The sequence below is a fragment of the Macaca fascicularis genome, chromosome 4 (genome assembly GCF_037993035.2).
Source record: "Macaca fascicularis isolate 582-1 chromosome 4, T2T-MFA8v1.1".
Lineage (NCBI taxonomy): Eukaryota > Metazoa > Chordata > Mammalia > Primates > Cercopithecidae > Macaca > Macaca fascicularis.
The window spans coordinates 12743667-12760700 of NC_088378.1; the positions used below are offsets into that span (position 1 = coordinate 12743667).

A 17034-nucleotide genomic window follows, 5' to 3' on the forward strand; every position below is an offset into this window, starting at 1 on the left:
TTTTAGCACCTGAGGCACCACCCAGTTATAGGAATTTTCTATTTCTACTATGTGTTCAGCTTTTATAGTCTCATGTATGACTATCCTTGCCAGTTAATACTATTTCTCCTGCCGTTTGGGTGATAGATATTACACTACTGATGCTTGTATTTCCAGTTTCTTAAGTGCTTTCAAGTTTACCTCGCATGTACATGAAGTAGATTAGAGCCTGGTACATAAAATACTGCATTTCTGTTACGGCCTTTAGAAAAACTACGATTTTATCTCATGTGCATTCAATCTGCTTCATTCATCATAGTTTGAGGGTAGTACTAATAATTAACTTACACACTTGGAAACACCCCAGATTTAAAGTTAGAATACATGGGTATCTGAGTGGCTCAGTGGATGCTTTTTCAGAAAAATACAATCAGTGCCTGGTTCTTTAGTTACTGGAAATGTCCTTTCTTTCTTTGATCTTTTTTTTTGAACTTTTGAGCTTTCTGATGCTCATCTGTGTGTGTAATTAGCACCCAGGAGTGTCGTGGAATAAATGGTTGACTTGGTTAGCATTTCACAATATCATTATATTGGTCATCAGCCACTTTTGCATCCTGTGGTTTTGAACAAGAAAAAAAATCTTGCAAAACCAGTACGGTGAAATACTGCATATGCAAATGAGGTTATAGGTTAGAGAAGGCAGTTCCTCAGGAGGCTCCTTAGAGCTGAACTTCAGTGAGGTGTGGAGGGCTAATAGGTACTATTAGCCCAAGTCATTTTATAGAATTGACTGTGTTGTGCTCTTTATTTCCATACAGAAAAAATACATCAATTGTTTTGTTTGCAGTAGCCAAACAAAACAATTGTTGTGTAGCATTTACTTACTTTCTCTGCTTCTCTCACTGGTAACACCTTGATTTACAGTGACTATTAGGATAATTAACATTGACACTTGGAAGATAGCCTGCTTCCAAATGCATGCACACTTGTCTGTTTTATAAATACTAGCCGAAACTTTTTCCTTTCCTAGCTGAAAAATGTGTCTCCACTCCTTCCAATCTTTCCAGGGTGTGGGCCTGTGCGTAGCTGTGTGACTGTGCCCACACACTGGCATATATTTCAGAGCTACCAAAAAGAAATCAGTTGCTCTTGAAATAACAAGACAAAAAGGAACGGTTTTTCTGAGCCATAACATCTGAAGAGCTAGAAACAGTTGTGTTTGTATGTGTGACGCTAAAGCCAGTAAATTTCATGTGAAGGAAGGGATTGTAAACGAAGAACAGAAAAGCAGTTTTCCTGGATTTCAGATGTCAAACTCTCAAGCTGTTTAACTCACCCACTCAGCACCTCCACATCCATCCCTGTAATGTGCTTGCATTGTCAGTGATTTGTTTCTGCAGGTTTTGATGCCAGAAGACAAATAATAAAATAGTAGGCATATGTAACCTTAAAGCAGTTTTCTACCAGAGTTTTTGATTGAGGTTAAACAGAAGTATCCTAATCATGTTGTCAGTTGGCAGGCAAAAGGCATCATATTTTAAGATTCACATAGTTTTAGAGCAAGCTCATCTTTTCTGGCTCAATAATAAACTAATTACATGTTTTAAATAGTATAGAGCTGAGTCCCTGTTTCAGATTAAGCCTCATAATAGCAAGGGTCGGGCACTAGCAGACATTTGCTTGATGTTTCTGGCTTGAGGATCCATAACATGGTGCCAGCTGTTTTAGGGCCTGAATAGGCCTGCCAGGGACAGCCAGGTAATACTGGCTTGACGTAGTCACAGGCTAATTCTCCCAGAACACAGAAGCTTCCAGATGTGCCACCGAGGAAAGCCTGAATATGTAGAAGTCCAGTTTATGACTGTAGTAATATTTGGGCGTTCCCCAAAATAGTGATCCCAGTTTAGGTTAGGACATGATAGTAATGTTCCTTGGAGGTCTGTCTGAGAAAAAGTGTCATTTCTAAAAAATTAGTTTTAGCAGATGGGCAGATCTGGCTCCAGCAAGGCTTGCTTCACGTCTTATCATTTTTTCACATTTTCCATCCCTTTCATAAACCTAGGGACCACATGCTGAACATTTAATTGAATCACACAGATTTTGCAGTCTTTAAAACTTCTTATTCCTTGGTCACTTGTTAATGGTGCCTCCCTCCTTGGTCAGTTTGGTGACTTCAGAAGGAAATACACAGTGCAGTGGTGAGCGCTTCACTTTTGAAGTTAGCCTCCGGCTTGATTTCTAGCACCACCAACCACTAGACAAATTGCTTAACCTTTCTGCACCTCAGTTTATACCTGACAGGCTTGTTGTGAAAATAAGATCAGATTTGTCAAGCACAGAGCATTGGCCCTAGTAGGCACCACATACATGAATTTCCTTCAGACTGTAGGTGAAGTAGACTTGATTTGGGGTTTCTCTTGTTACCTAGGTGCTTGTGTAGAGGAGACTTTAGAACCAGAATGTGTTATCTGTGGTTTTGAGTGGCCTGGGACTCTGAGCCAACTGAATTACCAAGTAATGGGGGCTCCATGGCATCCCATGACAGGTGGAGAGCCGGCTCTTCACCGTGGATGGACCTGAAATGCCTGCTAAGGCCTTGCTCCACCGAGCAGCACACACCCTATCAGTTTGCCCTTCTTTCCATCTCTTATTCTAGAGACCTTAAAGCCTACTTGTTGGTATATATTTTCAGGTTTTTGGAAATTGGGCTGTATAATTGAAGTTAATACCTATGATGAGACTTTTCAACCTGAGAACAACCTAGATGCTACTTCACACTTTATTTACAATGGAAGCTTACTTCCATCTTCACTCGTGTAGGACATTCTTTGGTCTCATGTTTTATCACATCTCATGTTAAAGTAGAATTCAGGTCTATTTTGTGGCTCCTGCCCCCTTCCCATTAATTCAGTGGTTAAACAAATACTATCTTTTGAGCCCCTGCTATGTACCAGGCCCTCTGCTGGGTGCTAAAGCTATAATAAGACATGGTCTCTGGTTTAAAGAGCCAGACCGCACCCTGCATTTTATCTTTGCTGTTAGTGTGCTGATCTAGACATTGGTACTAACGTTCTCTTTCTGGGTGGTGGTTTACACCTCAAGGCCAGGTGATGTGAGTCTGTCTCTGCTCTGTTGACACTTAGGAGCTGATTGGATTCAGGTGTAGCCCTGTGCCTCTTTGGTCCTCAGGGTCTGCGACTGTGAAGTTGGGGCTGCCTGTTTCATAGAAGGAGGGTTTCCTGGCCCTCTCCATGTTCCCCAAGTATTGCATTTTTACTGAGCTTCCTGCCCTGATTGCTTGTCATATGTCATGAAAGTGATGCTAAACTCCTGGATGTGCTCCTGAGTTCTGGATGCATGTTTCCTATGCCCTTTTTATTCAATGTCCACACACAGTAAGTTTACAAACTGGAAAAAGGTGCGGCCTTATTTTGTTTAAGCTAAGTGAACATTAATAATCAAAGTATTTCTGCTCCACTTCATGGCTTTTGTAACTTCATGGCTGTTAACTCTTTGGGGCAACCATTTTGTGTGGCTAATTTGAGCATGGTTTTCAAAGAGAATTACAGTAGCATGTGTTTGCTGAGCACCTTGTGGGAAGGGGAAACAGATTCAATAACATCACAGGAAAAGCTTGGAGAAAGAGAACAGGGGCATCCAAATGCTGCAGCTTTAACCTACTTTCTGGGACTGTCATCTCGCTGACTGCACGCCTTTAGGTGCTGCTTCTCAGTCTATGGGGAGAGGGACCTGGGGCTGGAAATAGGAGAGTTTGTGGGGAGGGGCAGGATGCTGCAGGGAGTGGGTGTGGGCAGAGGTTGCAAGACTGCCAGGGTTCTCTGTGTGCCGGAAGTGCAGGTTTGGCTGTGAGGAATGGAATGTTCCCTCTTGCCCTCCAAGAGCAGAAACAGCTGTGGAAGAGCTTGAAAAGAAGATTACTAAAAAGAAAAAAAAATAAATAATTAATATGAAAATAAAATCCACCCTAGAAAACCCAGCAGAACTGTGTGCGGGGTATAGTGGTAGTCATCTTTCATGCTATTTAAGAGAACTTTCTTCCTATCTAGGATTTCTTTTTCAGTTGGGGGCAGGATAAATTGTGTACCCAGCCCTTCCTCCCCTTGGGAAAGCCTCGTATGTCTCATTTGTTTGGATAGAAAATTGATTCATTATTCTGATCACCAGTTGATTATTTTATTCTTTCTTATGAGGGACCAGAACCTGTCACTTGCTTGCTACTTGAAAACTTAAATGTTAGTTTCCAAAGGCCATCTCTGTGGGTAGAGGGCTATCGTCAGCAGTTTAACGGGAAATCTTGTTTCTAACTGGAAATTTAATTATTCAGCCAAGTTCCCAACAATGTTTACTTTAGAGCATCATCTTTTTTTTTTTTTTTAAAGTTCCTTAATGGTTTAAACTTTTAAGTTTTAGGCAAGAGTAGAGTGGAGCTAGATATACATATCAGGTTGTTTGTGCAATCTTTTATATGAAAGTTTATGTTTTCTTCTCAGTCTGAAAGATTTGGTTTTGGCCATTATAGCTGGTATTATAAATAACTCTATTTGATTTCAGATACATTTTTATGCTGTCATACCTTCTGTACCTGCTTTTGAACAACATCTTAGTCCCAAAGTAGATAAAAATCTAGCAGAAGGGAGTAGGCAGCTTAAAACTAGATTCTAGCAATATCTAAGAAAATTACAAGGATCAGTTAGTGTTCCATTCCTTCCTTCTTCAGCTACATCAATTCCTAGTTTTGTGAAAGTCCACATGCCTTCTTTCTCTCCATGCCTATGCATGCTGGGTGGAGAAGCATCACAGAGCAGAATGAGATGGCTGTCCCCAAAGCAGGGTAAGGTCAAGGACCTTTCCCCTCACCTCATGATTTTCAAAAGAAAAGCAGATCTGGACCTCAGTTACCTAAAATAAAATAAAATAAAATTGCTGTAGCTCTTATTCTGCACATAAAATCACAGCTTTAATCTCTCATCCCAGCTCTCATCCTTATCTTCTCAATGGTGGAAACTTGAACTTAAAGGACATTACTGTGCTGTGTTACCAGATCTAAGGAGACTGGGAATCATTAGATTGGAATCAGATCCTCAGTCAATGGAAATATAAGGGGGAAAGGCCAATGGTTCTTGGCCCTAATTGCACATTAGAATAATCTAGGGAGCTTTAAAAATGTACCTATATCCAGACCTTACCCCATCTATTGAATCAAAACCTCTGAGACTGGGATGTGTTTAAAGTCTCCCCAGGTGATTCTAATAGGCAGGGTGAAGAAGTGCTACTGAAGGGAAGTTGAGGGCCTCTTCCTTGAAAGAGCCTGTCGTTATACACTGAAGGCGCCCACCCGGGCCTGCTCCTGAAGCTCTCTGTTTGTAGTGCTCTCCTGTGGCACACAGACCTATGGGTCTTCCTGTGACTCGTGGTTCCATTGGGCTGTTCACAAAGCCTTTGTCATCTGTGGTTCAGCAGATGCATGTGTTAGAATTCAGGCATTTGGCAGCCTCATTCTGAATTGTCAGTGCCCACAAGTCAAGCAGTGAGACCCATTTGAAATGCTGGTCCTGTACACAAAGTGGGTGAGCACTGAATTGAAAGACAGTCCTTTCCAGTGCTTTCCCCTGAAATTCCTTGTAAGGACCAGGAGACGCCTGCAGTCGGCCTGGGGGGAGGTAGTGGGCCTGGCTTTGGAGATGACCATAACTCATTTTGCTGCTCTGGACGGTCTTCCTCCCACCCCACCTCACCTCAAAAAAAAGAGAGAGGAGAGGGGGCTGTCTTTAAAAAAAAAAAAAAAAGCAGGGGCTTTTAAGAGTTAAATTACACAACTCACTTTTTATTTTTAAAGTGAGCAGATTTCTTGTTGCCATTGCTGAGAAAGATAAATTGATACCACATGTTGCTTCCAGACAAAAACGTCCCTGTGTTCCAGGGGAAGCACATGCAGCTGGTGTCTGGGTGAGGGGACAGTCTCCACAAGGTAAACATGGTTTGGAAGGGCTGAAGCGGACGTAGGGTACAACATTTAAGAAATTACCAGTTACTTCTGACTGGCACGGCACCTCTGAAATACTTTTTAAAAGTTCGAAATCCTTTCCTGGAAGGGGCTGCCCTGGAACCTTTTGGCTTAAAGTATATGATGCTCGGAAAACAGTAAGTTAACATTTATGATGTCACTGCTTCCGTGTGGGATCTAACAGTTGTTGGGAGCTGCTTTTGTACTTGGCACTTAGCTGAGTAGTTTGCATGCAGAGCTTTATTTAATCTTCCCAAAGATCCAAGAGATAGTCAAAGAATGTTTTTATCCTGCCTGTGGGAATTATCCCCTTTATAAATTATTGGTGGAATACTTTTCATTTCAGGAAGCTTCTCTCTGACACCTAATCTAATCTGTTCGGGGTCCATGTGTCTTCGCCACCAGTTAGCATGTATTAGAGATCATGGATACTTCAGTATTAGCAGTAATTGTATCTTGCATTAGAAAATGGTCTTCATTATAACAAGAAAAATAATTGCCAGATTCTGCTAGGCGCAGTCATCTTTATGCTGATTTCTTCAAGGTGGACCAAACAAAGGAATCTCTAGGCAGCAGGACTGTGAAATGTGAATTCCATCATGCTGCCTCCTTCACACACCTACCGCACCTGCCTCCTGGAAGGGTTATGCCACTGACTGCCAGTTCTGTAACTGATTACACCTAATGGGTTTCTGCCCCAGTGCAGGGCTTCCTTCAGTGTAAATCGTTTAGTAAAAGAGAAGATGGACATACAAATGAAATGAAGAGTATTCTTACCACTGCACTCTCTTTAGACATGTTGTGATAGAGTTGTTTCAAGGGCTCTTTAAACCTTTAGGCCCACGTTGGGGGCAAGCTGGTACTTTTGTCCCTGAAGCTGAAGTCTTTTCCTAGAGATGTTTCTTTCTTGTAATTTTATCAAAATCTTGATCTCAAAGTACTGGATTTAAATCACATGATTTTGGGTTTTGGGGTCACAGTAGCTTCTTAGCCTCTTTAGTGAGTAACTGTGACAGTGGCCTGAGCTCTAGCAGTAGGTGTCTTGGTTATTATGTACCTTACTATCTTAGCCTTAAGGAAGGCACATCCCTAGTTCTTCAGCAAGTTACCATTGGCCTGCCTCAAAGGGTATAGCAAAATGTATATTTAGAAGTGATTAGAAAAATCATTCTCGTTCTGTCAGACCACTCCTTTTTTATCTTCGGCTCCCAATCCCAAAAGTAATGTGAAATCATAGAAATTTAGACTATTTGGTAAGGTGATAATATGAATTAGTGAAAAACCATAGAACATTTGTAATGATAGTTTTCCTGGGATTGAGGTGGCAGGAGGGACATTTGAAATCTTACAGAAATCGCATCACCATTAATTTTTGATTTCAGGGAAGAAGTGGGGAAACATTGGAGTTCTGGTATTTTATCTGGTATCTATTTATTTACCTTTCCTGCTTTACCAACATTTAAATAGAGAAGTTAGTACAGTTGAGCCTTGAACAATGCAGGTTCGAATTGCACAGGTCCACTTACACAGAGCTCTTTTTCAACCAAACACAGCATTCCCGGCATGTGAAACCCATATGAGGGCCTGGGGGAGTTGTGTCTTATAAGTGAGTCTCTTCTGCGGGGCTGACTATAGAGTATGCACAGGTTTAGTTATATGCAGATGGTCCTGGAACCAGTCCCCTGTGTATAACAAAGGATAACTATAATTGGAATCATGACCTGTGAGGAAAACAGTAGAATGCATTTCTGACATCTGACTTTGAGGGGTGACCGGGCATTTGAACTAGAAATGGACAGATGAGCCATATTTGTTGGCCTTTGTCAACGCCGTACTTTCAGATTGTGGATTTTGTCGATGGAAGACTGGCCACCCTGTATGAATCGAAGGCTGCTGAGATTGGGGACTATGAGACTGATGGTGGCACAGTTTTTGTTTGTGTTGACTTAGTAATGTAACTGGAAAAACCTGTCTGAACTTTCTGTAGGTAATAGGCTCCAGGGAATGCATTCTGCGACTAAGAAACCTCTAAACTGAGAGTCAAGCAAAGATTGGCCATTGAAGCTAATCATCTATTTAATAAGTTGGGCTTTGTTTCAGAATCTAAGAGTAGTTAATATTGGTATTGGCGGGGGGTTGGGTTGTGTTTTTTTGTGTGTGTTTTTTGAGACAGAGTCTCACTCTGTCACCCAGGCTGGAGTGCAGTGGTGCGATCTCAGCTCTCTCCAACCTCCGCCTCCCAGGTTCAAGCAGTTCCCCTGCTTCAGCCTCCCAGGTAGCTGGAATTACAGCCACGCACCACCACGCCTGGCTAATTTTTGTATTTTTAGTAGAGATAGGGTTTAGCCACGTTGGCCAGTCTGGTCTCAAACTCCTGCCCTCAGGTGATCCACCCCCACTTGGCCTCTCGAAGTGCTAGGATTACAGGTGTGAGCCACCACGCCTGGCCAACATTGGTTTCTATGGTAACCACTGTCTTCTTTAGAATGAATGCTATCATGGCCACTTTACTAAAGAAAGACAAGTAAGTCCTATAGAGTAAGCTCATAGTTTGAGGTTTCCTCTTCTGAAAGACTTTTCTTGTTTGTTTTTTGGGTGTTTTTTTTTTTTTTTTTTTTTTTTGAAGGGGCTTGCTCTGTGGCCCAGGCTGGAGTGCAGTGGTGCATTCACAGCTCACTGCAGCCTCAGGCTGCCAGGCACAAGTGATCCTCCCACCTCAGCCTCACCAGTAGCTGTGACTACAGGTACATGCCACCACACCTAGCTAATTTTTGTATCTTTTGTAGAGACAGGGTTTTGCCATGTTGCCCAGGCTGATCTTGAACTCCTGAGCTCAAGCGAGCTGTCTGCCTCAGTGTCCCAAGGTGCTGGAATTACAGGCATCAGGCACTGTGCCTGGCTCAGACTTTGTTTTTAAAAATCTTAAAAAAATTTTTTTTTTTAAGGAAGGACCCACCAAATAAATACCCATAACTATTTCATAAACAAAATAATAAGATTGTGCTTTATATTCCTCCTCTTTCTTAAATGTTAAATGATTCTTTAGATAATCTCTTTAACTGTTAACCCAAATAGATTAAATGGTGACTTCTGCATAATTTGGTAAGAGGCCTCTATGAAGGGTTGTAGAAAAAGCAGTGGATTGGAGTTTAGGAAACCCAGTGTCAGTTTTGCCTCTCGTGAACACTAGCTGTGGGACCTTGCATTAAGTTATTTAATATCTCTCAGCCTGAGTCTTCGTATTTAAAATTAGGGCGCTGATGTACTAATTCTTGCAGGTTTATTATGAGAATTAGAGACAATGAATCTAAAACACTCTGGCTCAGTAACTGACAGTGCTGTAATCTGGCAGGCTCTCATTTCTTCATCCTTGCAATTAGGGACTTGGGTGGGTGGGCAGTCTCCATGGTCCTTGCCCACCCCAACACCCTGTGGTTATGGCCCTGGATGTGGGTGTTCCAGTCCCTTTTTACCACATGCCCTTATAGAAGCTTAATATCTGTGTCCAGACTTTAACCCTGTGTAGCTTTTAATTTTATAAAACTATACGCATACATTGTTGGAGGTTAGAATTGTAGTGATAGGTGGCCATCAGAAAATAAATGTGGGGCATTTTGCAGTTCTGTAAAATGTTTCACACTTTTTCTCAGTTGGGTTGGAATTGGTGAAGCTAAAGTACATTTTAAAATGTTGTTCCCTAAATGCTTTTTAAAGGGGGGATAGCTGAATACTTGATTGGTCATTCTAATTAATACTGTGTATTTGGTGTGATCTCCTTCCAGAATCTAACGCAGAGGGGGCTGGACAGAGTGGGAGTACTTAGGGTAGGAGTCCACATTTCCATATAGCCTCAGGACCTCCCTGTTTTTTTCACTTCGAAGCTTGAGTTTGTTTTTATTTAATGTATCTAGTCACCTGAATTGTAGATCCGCCTGTACTTGCCTGCGTTCTGAACCCTGCAGAGTGCATGTTGAGAGCATGCTTCATACCTATTGCACAGAGAAATTGTTTTACTTTTTAAAGAAGTGTAGTATCTGGACCGTTAGTAGAAATGCCATTATACTTTTTAAAAACCATAAAAGTAAAAGGAATCAGGATATATAGTCTCCTGGGCAACATTTGCTTCATCAGATACTCAGCATGTTGCTTATGTTCTTCTCTCAAATGCAGTTGTAGAAATGCCAACTTATGACCCATGATTGCTAATGCTTATTGCCTATCCTGAACTACAGGCCCTTCCTACATGTGAAACAGTATTTTGGGTTATTTACTTACGGTAAAATCCTGCTGACATTCTGTGTTTTTAAAACATTCTGGGCTGGGCACGGTGGCTCATGCCTGTAATCAATCCCAGCACTTGGGGAGGCTGAGGCAGGCGGATCACTTGAGGTCGGGAGTTTGAGACCAGCCTGGCCAACATAGTGAAACGCTGTCTCCAGTTAAAATACAAAAATTAGGCCGGGCGTGATGGCTCATGCCTGTAATCCCAGCACTTTGGAAGGCCAAGGCAGGCGGGTTATAAGGTCAGGAGATCGAGACTCATCCTGGCCAACATGGTGAAACAAAAATACAAAAAATTAGCCGGGCATGGCCGTGTGCGCCTGTAGTCCCAGCTACTCTGGGAGGCTGAGGCAGGAGAATGGCATGAACCCGGGAGGCGGAGCTTGCAGTGAGCTGAGATCGCGCCACTGCACTCCAGCCTGGGCAACAGAGCGAGACTCCATCTCAAAAAAAAAAAAATACAGAAATACAAATATTAGCCGGGTGTGGTGGCACGCACCTGTAATCCCAGCTACTTGGGAGGCTGAGGCGGGAGAATTGCTTGAACCCCAGAGACGGAGGTTGCAGTGGGCCGAGATCAAGCCATTGCACTCCAGCCCGGGCGACAGAGCAAGACTCTGTCTCGGGTGGGTTGAGGGAGGAACATTCTGGCAGAACCATGTATTTGTATCTTCTACATAAATATAGTTGGTGATTGCCAATTTAAACAAATATGTATATATAACTTTTAGGATTGTCCATATTTAATATATGGACAGTTGCATCAGGCAATATATTTTATCTTTAACTTGCAAATAAAAACTCATCTGGCCTGCAGATACTGTTCTGGATGTGGCACATACAGATTCATCAGCTCCTCCCTTTTACTGCACATGAGGCATTTTACAGATTAGAATGAGCCTGCTGCAGGCCATGAACTCCCTCCACCATGGACTCTGTGTTTTATAATAGCAGTAAGAACACCCTGACTTCACAGCATGACTGGCTTCTGAAGTATATTATCATGTATCATCCTTACGTCATCCCTGTCAGAGATGGTTTGGATATGATTATAGCCATAATGAAGGTGGGGAACTGAATGTTGCAGACAGATTAGATTTGTTCAGGGTCACATGGTTGGTCAGTGGCAAAGATAGGACTGAATCTGGGTCATCACTGTCAACTGGGTGTATCTGCCAAGCCAGGAGGAGAATTCTTGCAAGATGGGTGCAGTCACTAGAGTTTTGAGGATATTTTGCAGTACTCTTTAATTAAATATTTTATTTTAGGATACTTTTAAATTTATAGAAAAGTTGCACAGATAGTAGAGAGTTTCCATACACCCAATATCAAGTTACCTCTGTGGTTAACATCTTATAGTGTGTGACATTTGTCACAACTGATGAATCAATATGGATATATTATTATTAAGTTCATTCTTTCTTCAGATTGCTTTCATTTTTACCTAATGTTCTTTTTTTGTTCCAGGATTCCATCCAGCATACCATATTACCTTTAGCCATCATATCTCCTTAGGCTCCTTAGGCTCTTCTTGGCTGTGACCATTTTGAGAAGTACTGAATAGGTATTTTGTAAATGTCCCTTAATTGAAATTTGTCTGATGTCTTTCTCATGCTTAGACTGAGGTTATGGGCTTTGGAAGGCAGACCACAGAAGGTGCCATTCTCATCATGTCATATCAAGGGTACACATTATCAGCTCATCTTTTCCTTGTAGATATTGACCCTGATCACCTGACTGAAATAGTGTGTGTCAGTTTCTCCACTCTAAAGTTGTTCTTTTCCCTCCTTTTCATACTGTACTCTTTCTAAGGAAGTTACTATGCTCAGCCCACACTAACTTGACAGGCAAGTATCTATATAGTATTTGAATTCTTCTGAATGGGAGACTTGCCTACTTCTCTAATCAACCTGGCAAATCCTGCTCTACACTTCTTGTGTCTGCAAGAGTTACATGCTAAGGTGTGAAATCTGGCAGGATGAGATGGAGTCATAGAAAGGTCTGGTAAAAATTCTCATCAGTTCTTAATTCAGAGAAATTAAGAAAAGGTAGATGTTGTGCCTCTATACTAGTGGAGGAGGGGACCATGAGAAGATAAAGCAGCCCTCCAACCAAGTGATTAATTACACTTAGAGAGGAGGGGAAGTTTGTTGGAAAGTGCAGGGGACAGAGGAGTGTGGTAGTAAATTCCAAGTGTGAACTTCAGTATGGGCAGTATAATTACAGAAAGGCCAGTAAACCTAGGAATTTGGGGAAAACTACTATCAGTGAGCTTATCTATTCCCAGCATCTCTTGGACGTGAAATCATCTCCCTGCCCCCTAGATGTGAAAACTGCCATTTAACATGTCATTTTATTCCCAAAGAGGGTCGTGCAGATACTTGTCTTTTTGAATTAGGTTGGATTTTTTTTAACCTTTGAAATTGAGGCAGCTTTAAAAAATGAGGAGTTGGCCAGCACGGTGGTTCATGCCTATAATCCTAGCACTTTGGGAGGCCGAAGTGGGAGGGTCTCTTGCGTCCAGGAGTTTGAGACCAGCCTGGGTAACACGGAAAACCCCATCTGAACAAAAAATATAAAAATTAACCAGGCGTGGTGGCGTGCGCCTATCGTCCTCGTTACAGGTGCTTCGGGATCGCTTCAGCCCAGGAGGTTGAGGCTGCACCGCTGCATTCCAGCATGGGCAGCAGAGTGAGACCTTGTCTCAAAAAAATAAAAAGTAAACGAGGAGTTTGGGTTACTATATCATCTGGGTGCTCTGTTTTGGACCATTCTGGTTCATACTCTGTTTTCTCTTCTCCCTGCAGAACTCCATCCGGCACAACCTGTCGCTGCATAGTCGATTCATGCGGGTCCAGAATGAAGGAACTGGCAAGAGCTCTTGGTGGATCATCAACCCGGATGGGGGGAAGAGCGGAAAAGCCCCCCGGCGGCGGGCTGTCTCCATGGACAACAGCAACAAGTATACCAAGAGCCGTGGCCGCGCAGCCAAGAAGAAGGCAGCCCTGCAGACAGCCCCTGAATCAGCTGACGACAGTCCCTCCCAGCTCTCCAAGTGGCCTGGCAGCCCCACGTCACGCAGCAGTGATGAGCTGGATGCGTGGACGGACTTCCGTTCACGCACCAATTCTAACGCCAGCACAGTCAGTGGCCGCCTGTCGCCCATCATGGCAAGCACAGAGTTGGATGAAGTCCAGGACGACGATGCACCTCTCTCGCCCATGCTCTACAGCAGCTCAGCCAGCCTGTCACCTTCAGTGAACAAGCCATGCACGGTGGAACTGCCAAGGCTCACTGATATGGCGGGCACCATGAATCTGAATGATGGGCTGACTGAGAACCTCATGGACGACCTGCTGGATAACATCACGCTCCCGCCATCCCAGCCATCACCCACTGGGGGACTTATGCAGCGGAGCTCTAGCTTCCCATACACCACCAAGGGCTCGGGCCTGGGCTCCCCAACCAGCTCCTTCAACAGCACGGTGTTTGGACCTTCATCTCTGAACTCCCTACGCCAGTCTCCCATGCAGACCATCCAAGAGAACAAGCCAGCTACCTTCTCTTCCATGTCACACTATGGTAACCAGACACTCCAGGACCTGCTCACTTCGGACTCACTTAGCCACAGCGATGTCATGATGACACAGTCGGACCCCTTGATGTCTCAGGCCAGCACCGCTGTGTCTGCCCAGAATTCCCGCCGGAACGTGATGCTTCGCAATGACCCAATGATGTCCTTTGCTGCCCAGCCTAACCAGGGAAGTTTGGTCAATCAGAACTTGCTCCACCACCAGCACCAAACCCAGGGCGCTCTTGGTGGCAGCCGTGCCTTGTCGAATTCTGTCAGCAACATGGGCTTGAGTGAGTCCAGCAGCCTTGGGTCAGCCAAACACCAGCAGCAGTCTCCTGTCAGCCAGTCTATGCAAACCCTCTCGGACTCTCTCTCAGGCTCCTCCTTGTACTCAACTAGTGCAAACCTGCCCGTCATGGGCCATGAGAAGTTCCCCAGCGACTTGGACCTGGACATGTTCAATGGGAGCTTGGAATGTGACATGGAGTCCATTATCCGTAGCGAACTCATGGATGCTGATGGGTTGGATTTTAACTTTGATTCCCTCATCTCCACACAGAATGTTGTTGGTTTGAACGTGGGGAACTTCACTGGTGCTAAGCAGGCCTCATCTCAGAGCTGGGTGCCAGGCTGAAGGATCACTGAGGAAGGGGAAGTGGGCAAAGCAGGTCAGTGCCCAATGCTATGGCGTAAAAATAACAATATGGGGATCAGGGGGGATCTCTGGGGGAGCCTGTCTTCTCTTTACTTTGAACTTCATTCCACATTGAGAACCGTGGAGCAGTGGTGCACATAATATGGCTCCCAGCCAGTTCCATCTCAGGGTTTTACCTGCAAACCAGATAGGGCTGTCAGGTGCCCTTCCCCACAGTTTGCTGATAGTTCAGAAATTTACTGCTAGTGAAGAGAACACATACACATTCAGAGATCACATTCTTTTTTGCATCCAGTTGTCCTCACTGGCCTGTGACACAGGTTGCCCTACTTGATGGACGGATGAGAATAGAAGAGAAGGAGAGGGATGGTCATACTTCAGGGTCAAGGACCCCAGCCAAAGGGCTTTCCTAGAAGGACTCTCTGGTCTATCACTGCTTTTGTCAATCTTCAGTGTTACAGGTTCTTCATCTTTGGTTGCTTGTAATGATTGGCAGGTGCTTCTAATTTACCTGCAGAATATGTATTCTGGACTCTTTCATATATGAATATTTCTAACAAGCAAAATCTGTTAATCTTTATCTAAGTACTAAGCATCTTTATTAGCTAGCACTCAAGAGCTAAGCCTTTAAAAAAGTAAGAGGCCAGGCACAGTATCTCATGCCTATAATCCCAAAACTATGGGAGACTGAAGCAGGAATTGCTTGAGGCCAGGAGTCATAGAGACCAACATGGGCAACATAACAAGACTCCATGTCTACAGAAAACTTAAAAAATTAGCTGGGCATGGTGGCACACACTTGTAGCCCCTGCTTCTCAGGAGAATCCCTTGAGCCCAGGAGTTTGAGGCTGCAGTGAGCCATGATCGTGCCACTGCACTCCATCCTGGGCGGTAAGAACAAGAACCTATCTCTTGGAAAAAAGCCAAGAAATTAAGTTGAAAGCACAAGTGTTTGTGTGAGGGAGTACTTATTCGTGTTCTTTTGCTTGTTCCCCAAACTATAAATGATGTCAGCAGTTTCCAAACATAGAGTGACACAGGTTGTGAATGGCAATGGAGATATTTTTCAATTGTGGCATTTTAATGTTCTTGGAACCACAAAGATCAGGCAGTGTGATGTGGTAAGAAAAGCATTTGATTGAAATCAGGAATTGAGGTTCAGGCCCACTTCTACCACTTTCTTGCTACCACTGTGGGTGTGTCTTAGGCCTCTTGAGTCTCAAATTCCAGTTTTATAAAATGAGGATAATAGCCCCCATTACTTCACAGGGTTATTACAAGAATCAAATGCACTAAAGCATGTGAAAGTGCTTTGAAAACTGCAGTGGGGTGAAATATGTACCATGCAACTAGGTATACTGACAAATGGGCAAGCAGGTAGCCCAGAGAGGTTAAATAGTTTGCCCAAGGTTACAGAGCTAGATTCATTTCTTAAATGACTTGAACCCCCATAGTAGTTCTTCCTTATTCTGTCTAACTGGTTAAAAAAAATGGGGGACGGGGAGTGCTCTGAACTGGAGTCAAAGTAGCAGATAATAGACAAGCTTTCCCTAAAAACTCTCCTCTTCAAGAAGTAAGATGAACACTGGGATCTTCTACAACAGGTTTGCACCACTGGCCACCCGGATGTGAACGGGTTCTGTTCTGTGCCCCAGCCCTTTTGCTTTGTTTTGTTTCAGTCTCAGCAAGCTACTTACAGCCTTCTTTAAGTGGTGTAAAAAGCAAGGGAATTCAAAGCCGTAAAAACTTGAGCCTCGTTTAACCCTCCGCCACTGTGATGAAGGACTTACAAGGGTCTCCTGTGGTGAGCTCACTCCAGCTCATGGGTAGTTGCAGAATGGGGAATGTTAAGAGTGTTGTGATGCTAAAGCCTCTCAACTTTCTCAGGCATAAGAGACCCCTAATGGAACTCAGATATCTGATTTCAGTCATTTAATACCCCTTGAGATGGTGAAAAGACTGTAATGGAAGCTAAGTAGGGTGACAGTACTTCCATGCCGGCCAGTTCAGTACCATACCAGAACTTGGGCTGGTGGAGATTTGACTTTAGAAATGTAGATATCTGGCCTTTAGAAGACTAGTTTGTCTTCCTTTAAGGAGAAGAATATGGAAGATTTGTCTTTAGAAATGTAGATATTTGGCTTTTAAAAGAATAAATGGTTTGTCTTCCTTTAAAAATAGGCTTTTAAAGACACGACTACATTTTAATTTGAGTGTGATTGTAAGGAGACCACTTTCTAGTTCATTGGAAAAATGTGTTCAGAAGAAAAGGCATCAGTTTTTGTCTAATTTTTCAAGTGTTGGTTTCCCTGTTGGTTGAACAGCAGATCTTTCTCGTATGTGTGTAATTCTAAAGGATTGTACAAAAAATTAAGGGAGATTTAAATACTTAGATTTTTTAAGGTTATCTGGTGAACTATGATTTTGATGATAATAATAAATTATTGCATTGAGGATAATGCATTTCATTATTATATCCTAATGGAGCCTTAGTGTCATCTTTGCCTCAGAATATTTTGG

General features: G+C 43.2%; 1 protein-coding gene across 4 annotated transcripts in view; it reads left to right on the forward strand.

Moving 5' to 3' along the window:
- FOXO3 (forkhead box O3) overlaps positions 1 to 17034 on the forward strand; it is a 126738-nt gene that overhangs the window by 92561 nt on the left and 17143 nt on the right. For 3 of the 4 annotated variants that reach the window (XM_045391691.3, XM_074036810.1, XM_065543202.1), the window contains one exon: positions 13093 to 14527. In XM_045391691.3, the coding sequence (XP_045247626.1) occupies positions 13093 to 14493 (1401 nt within the window). In that variant the 3' untranslated portion in view covers positions 14494 to 14527. Of the gene's footprint in view, positions 1 to 5927; positions 6142 to 13092; positions 14528 to 17034 lie in introns of those variants that run through there. The other variant, XM_065543203.1, reaches the window with a different exon arrangement.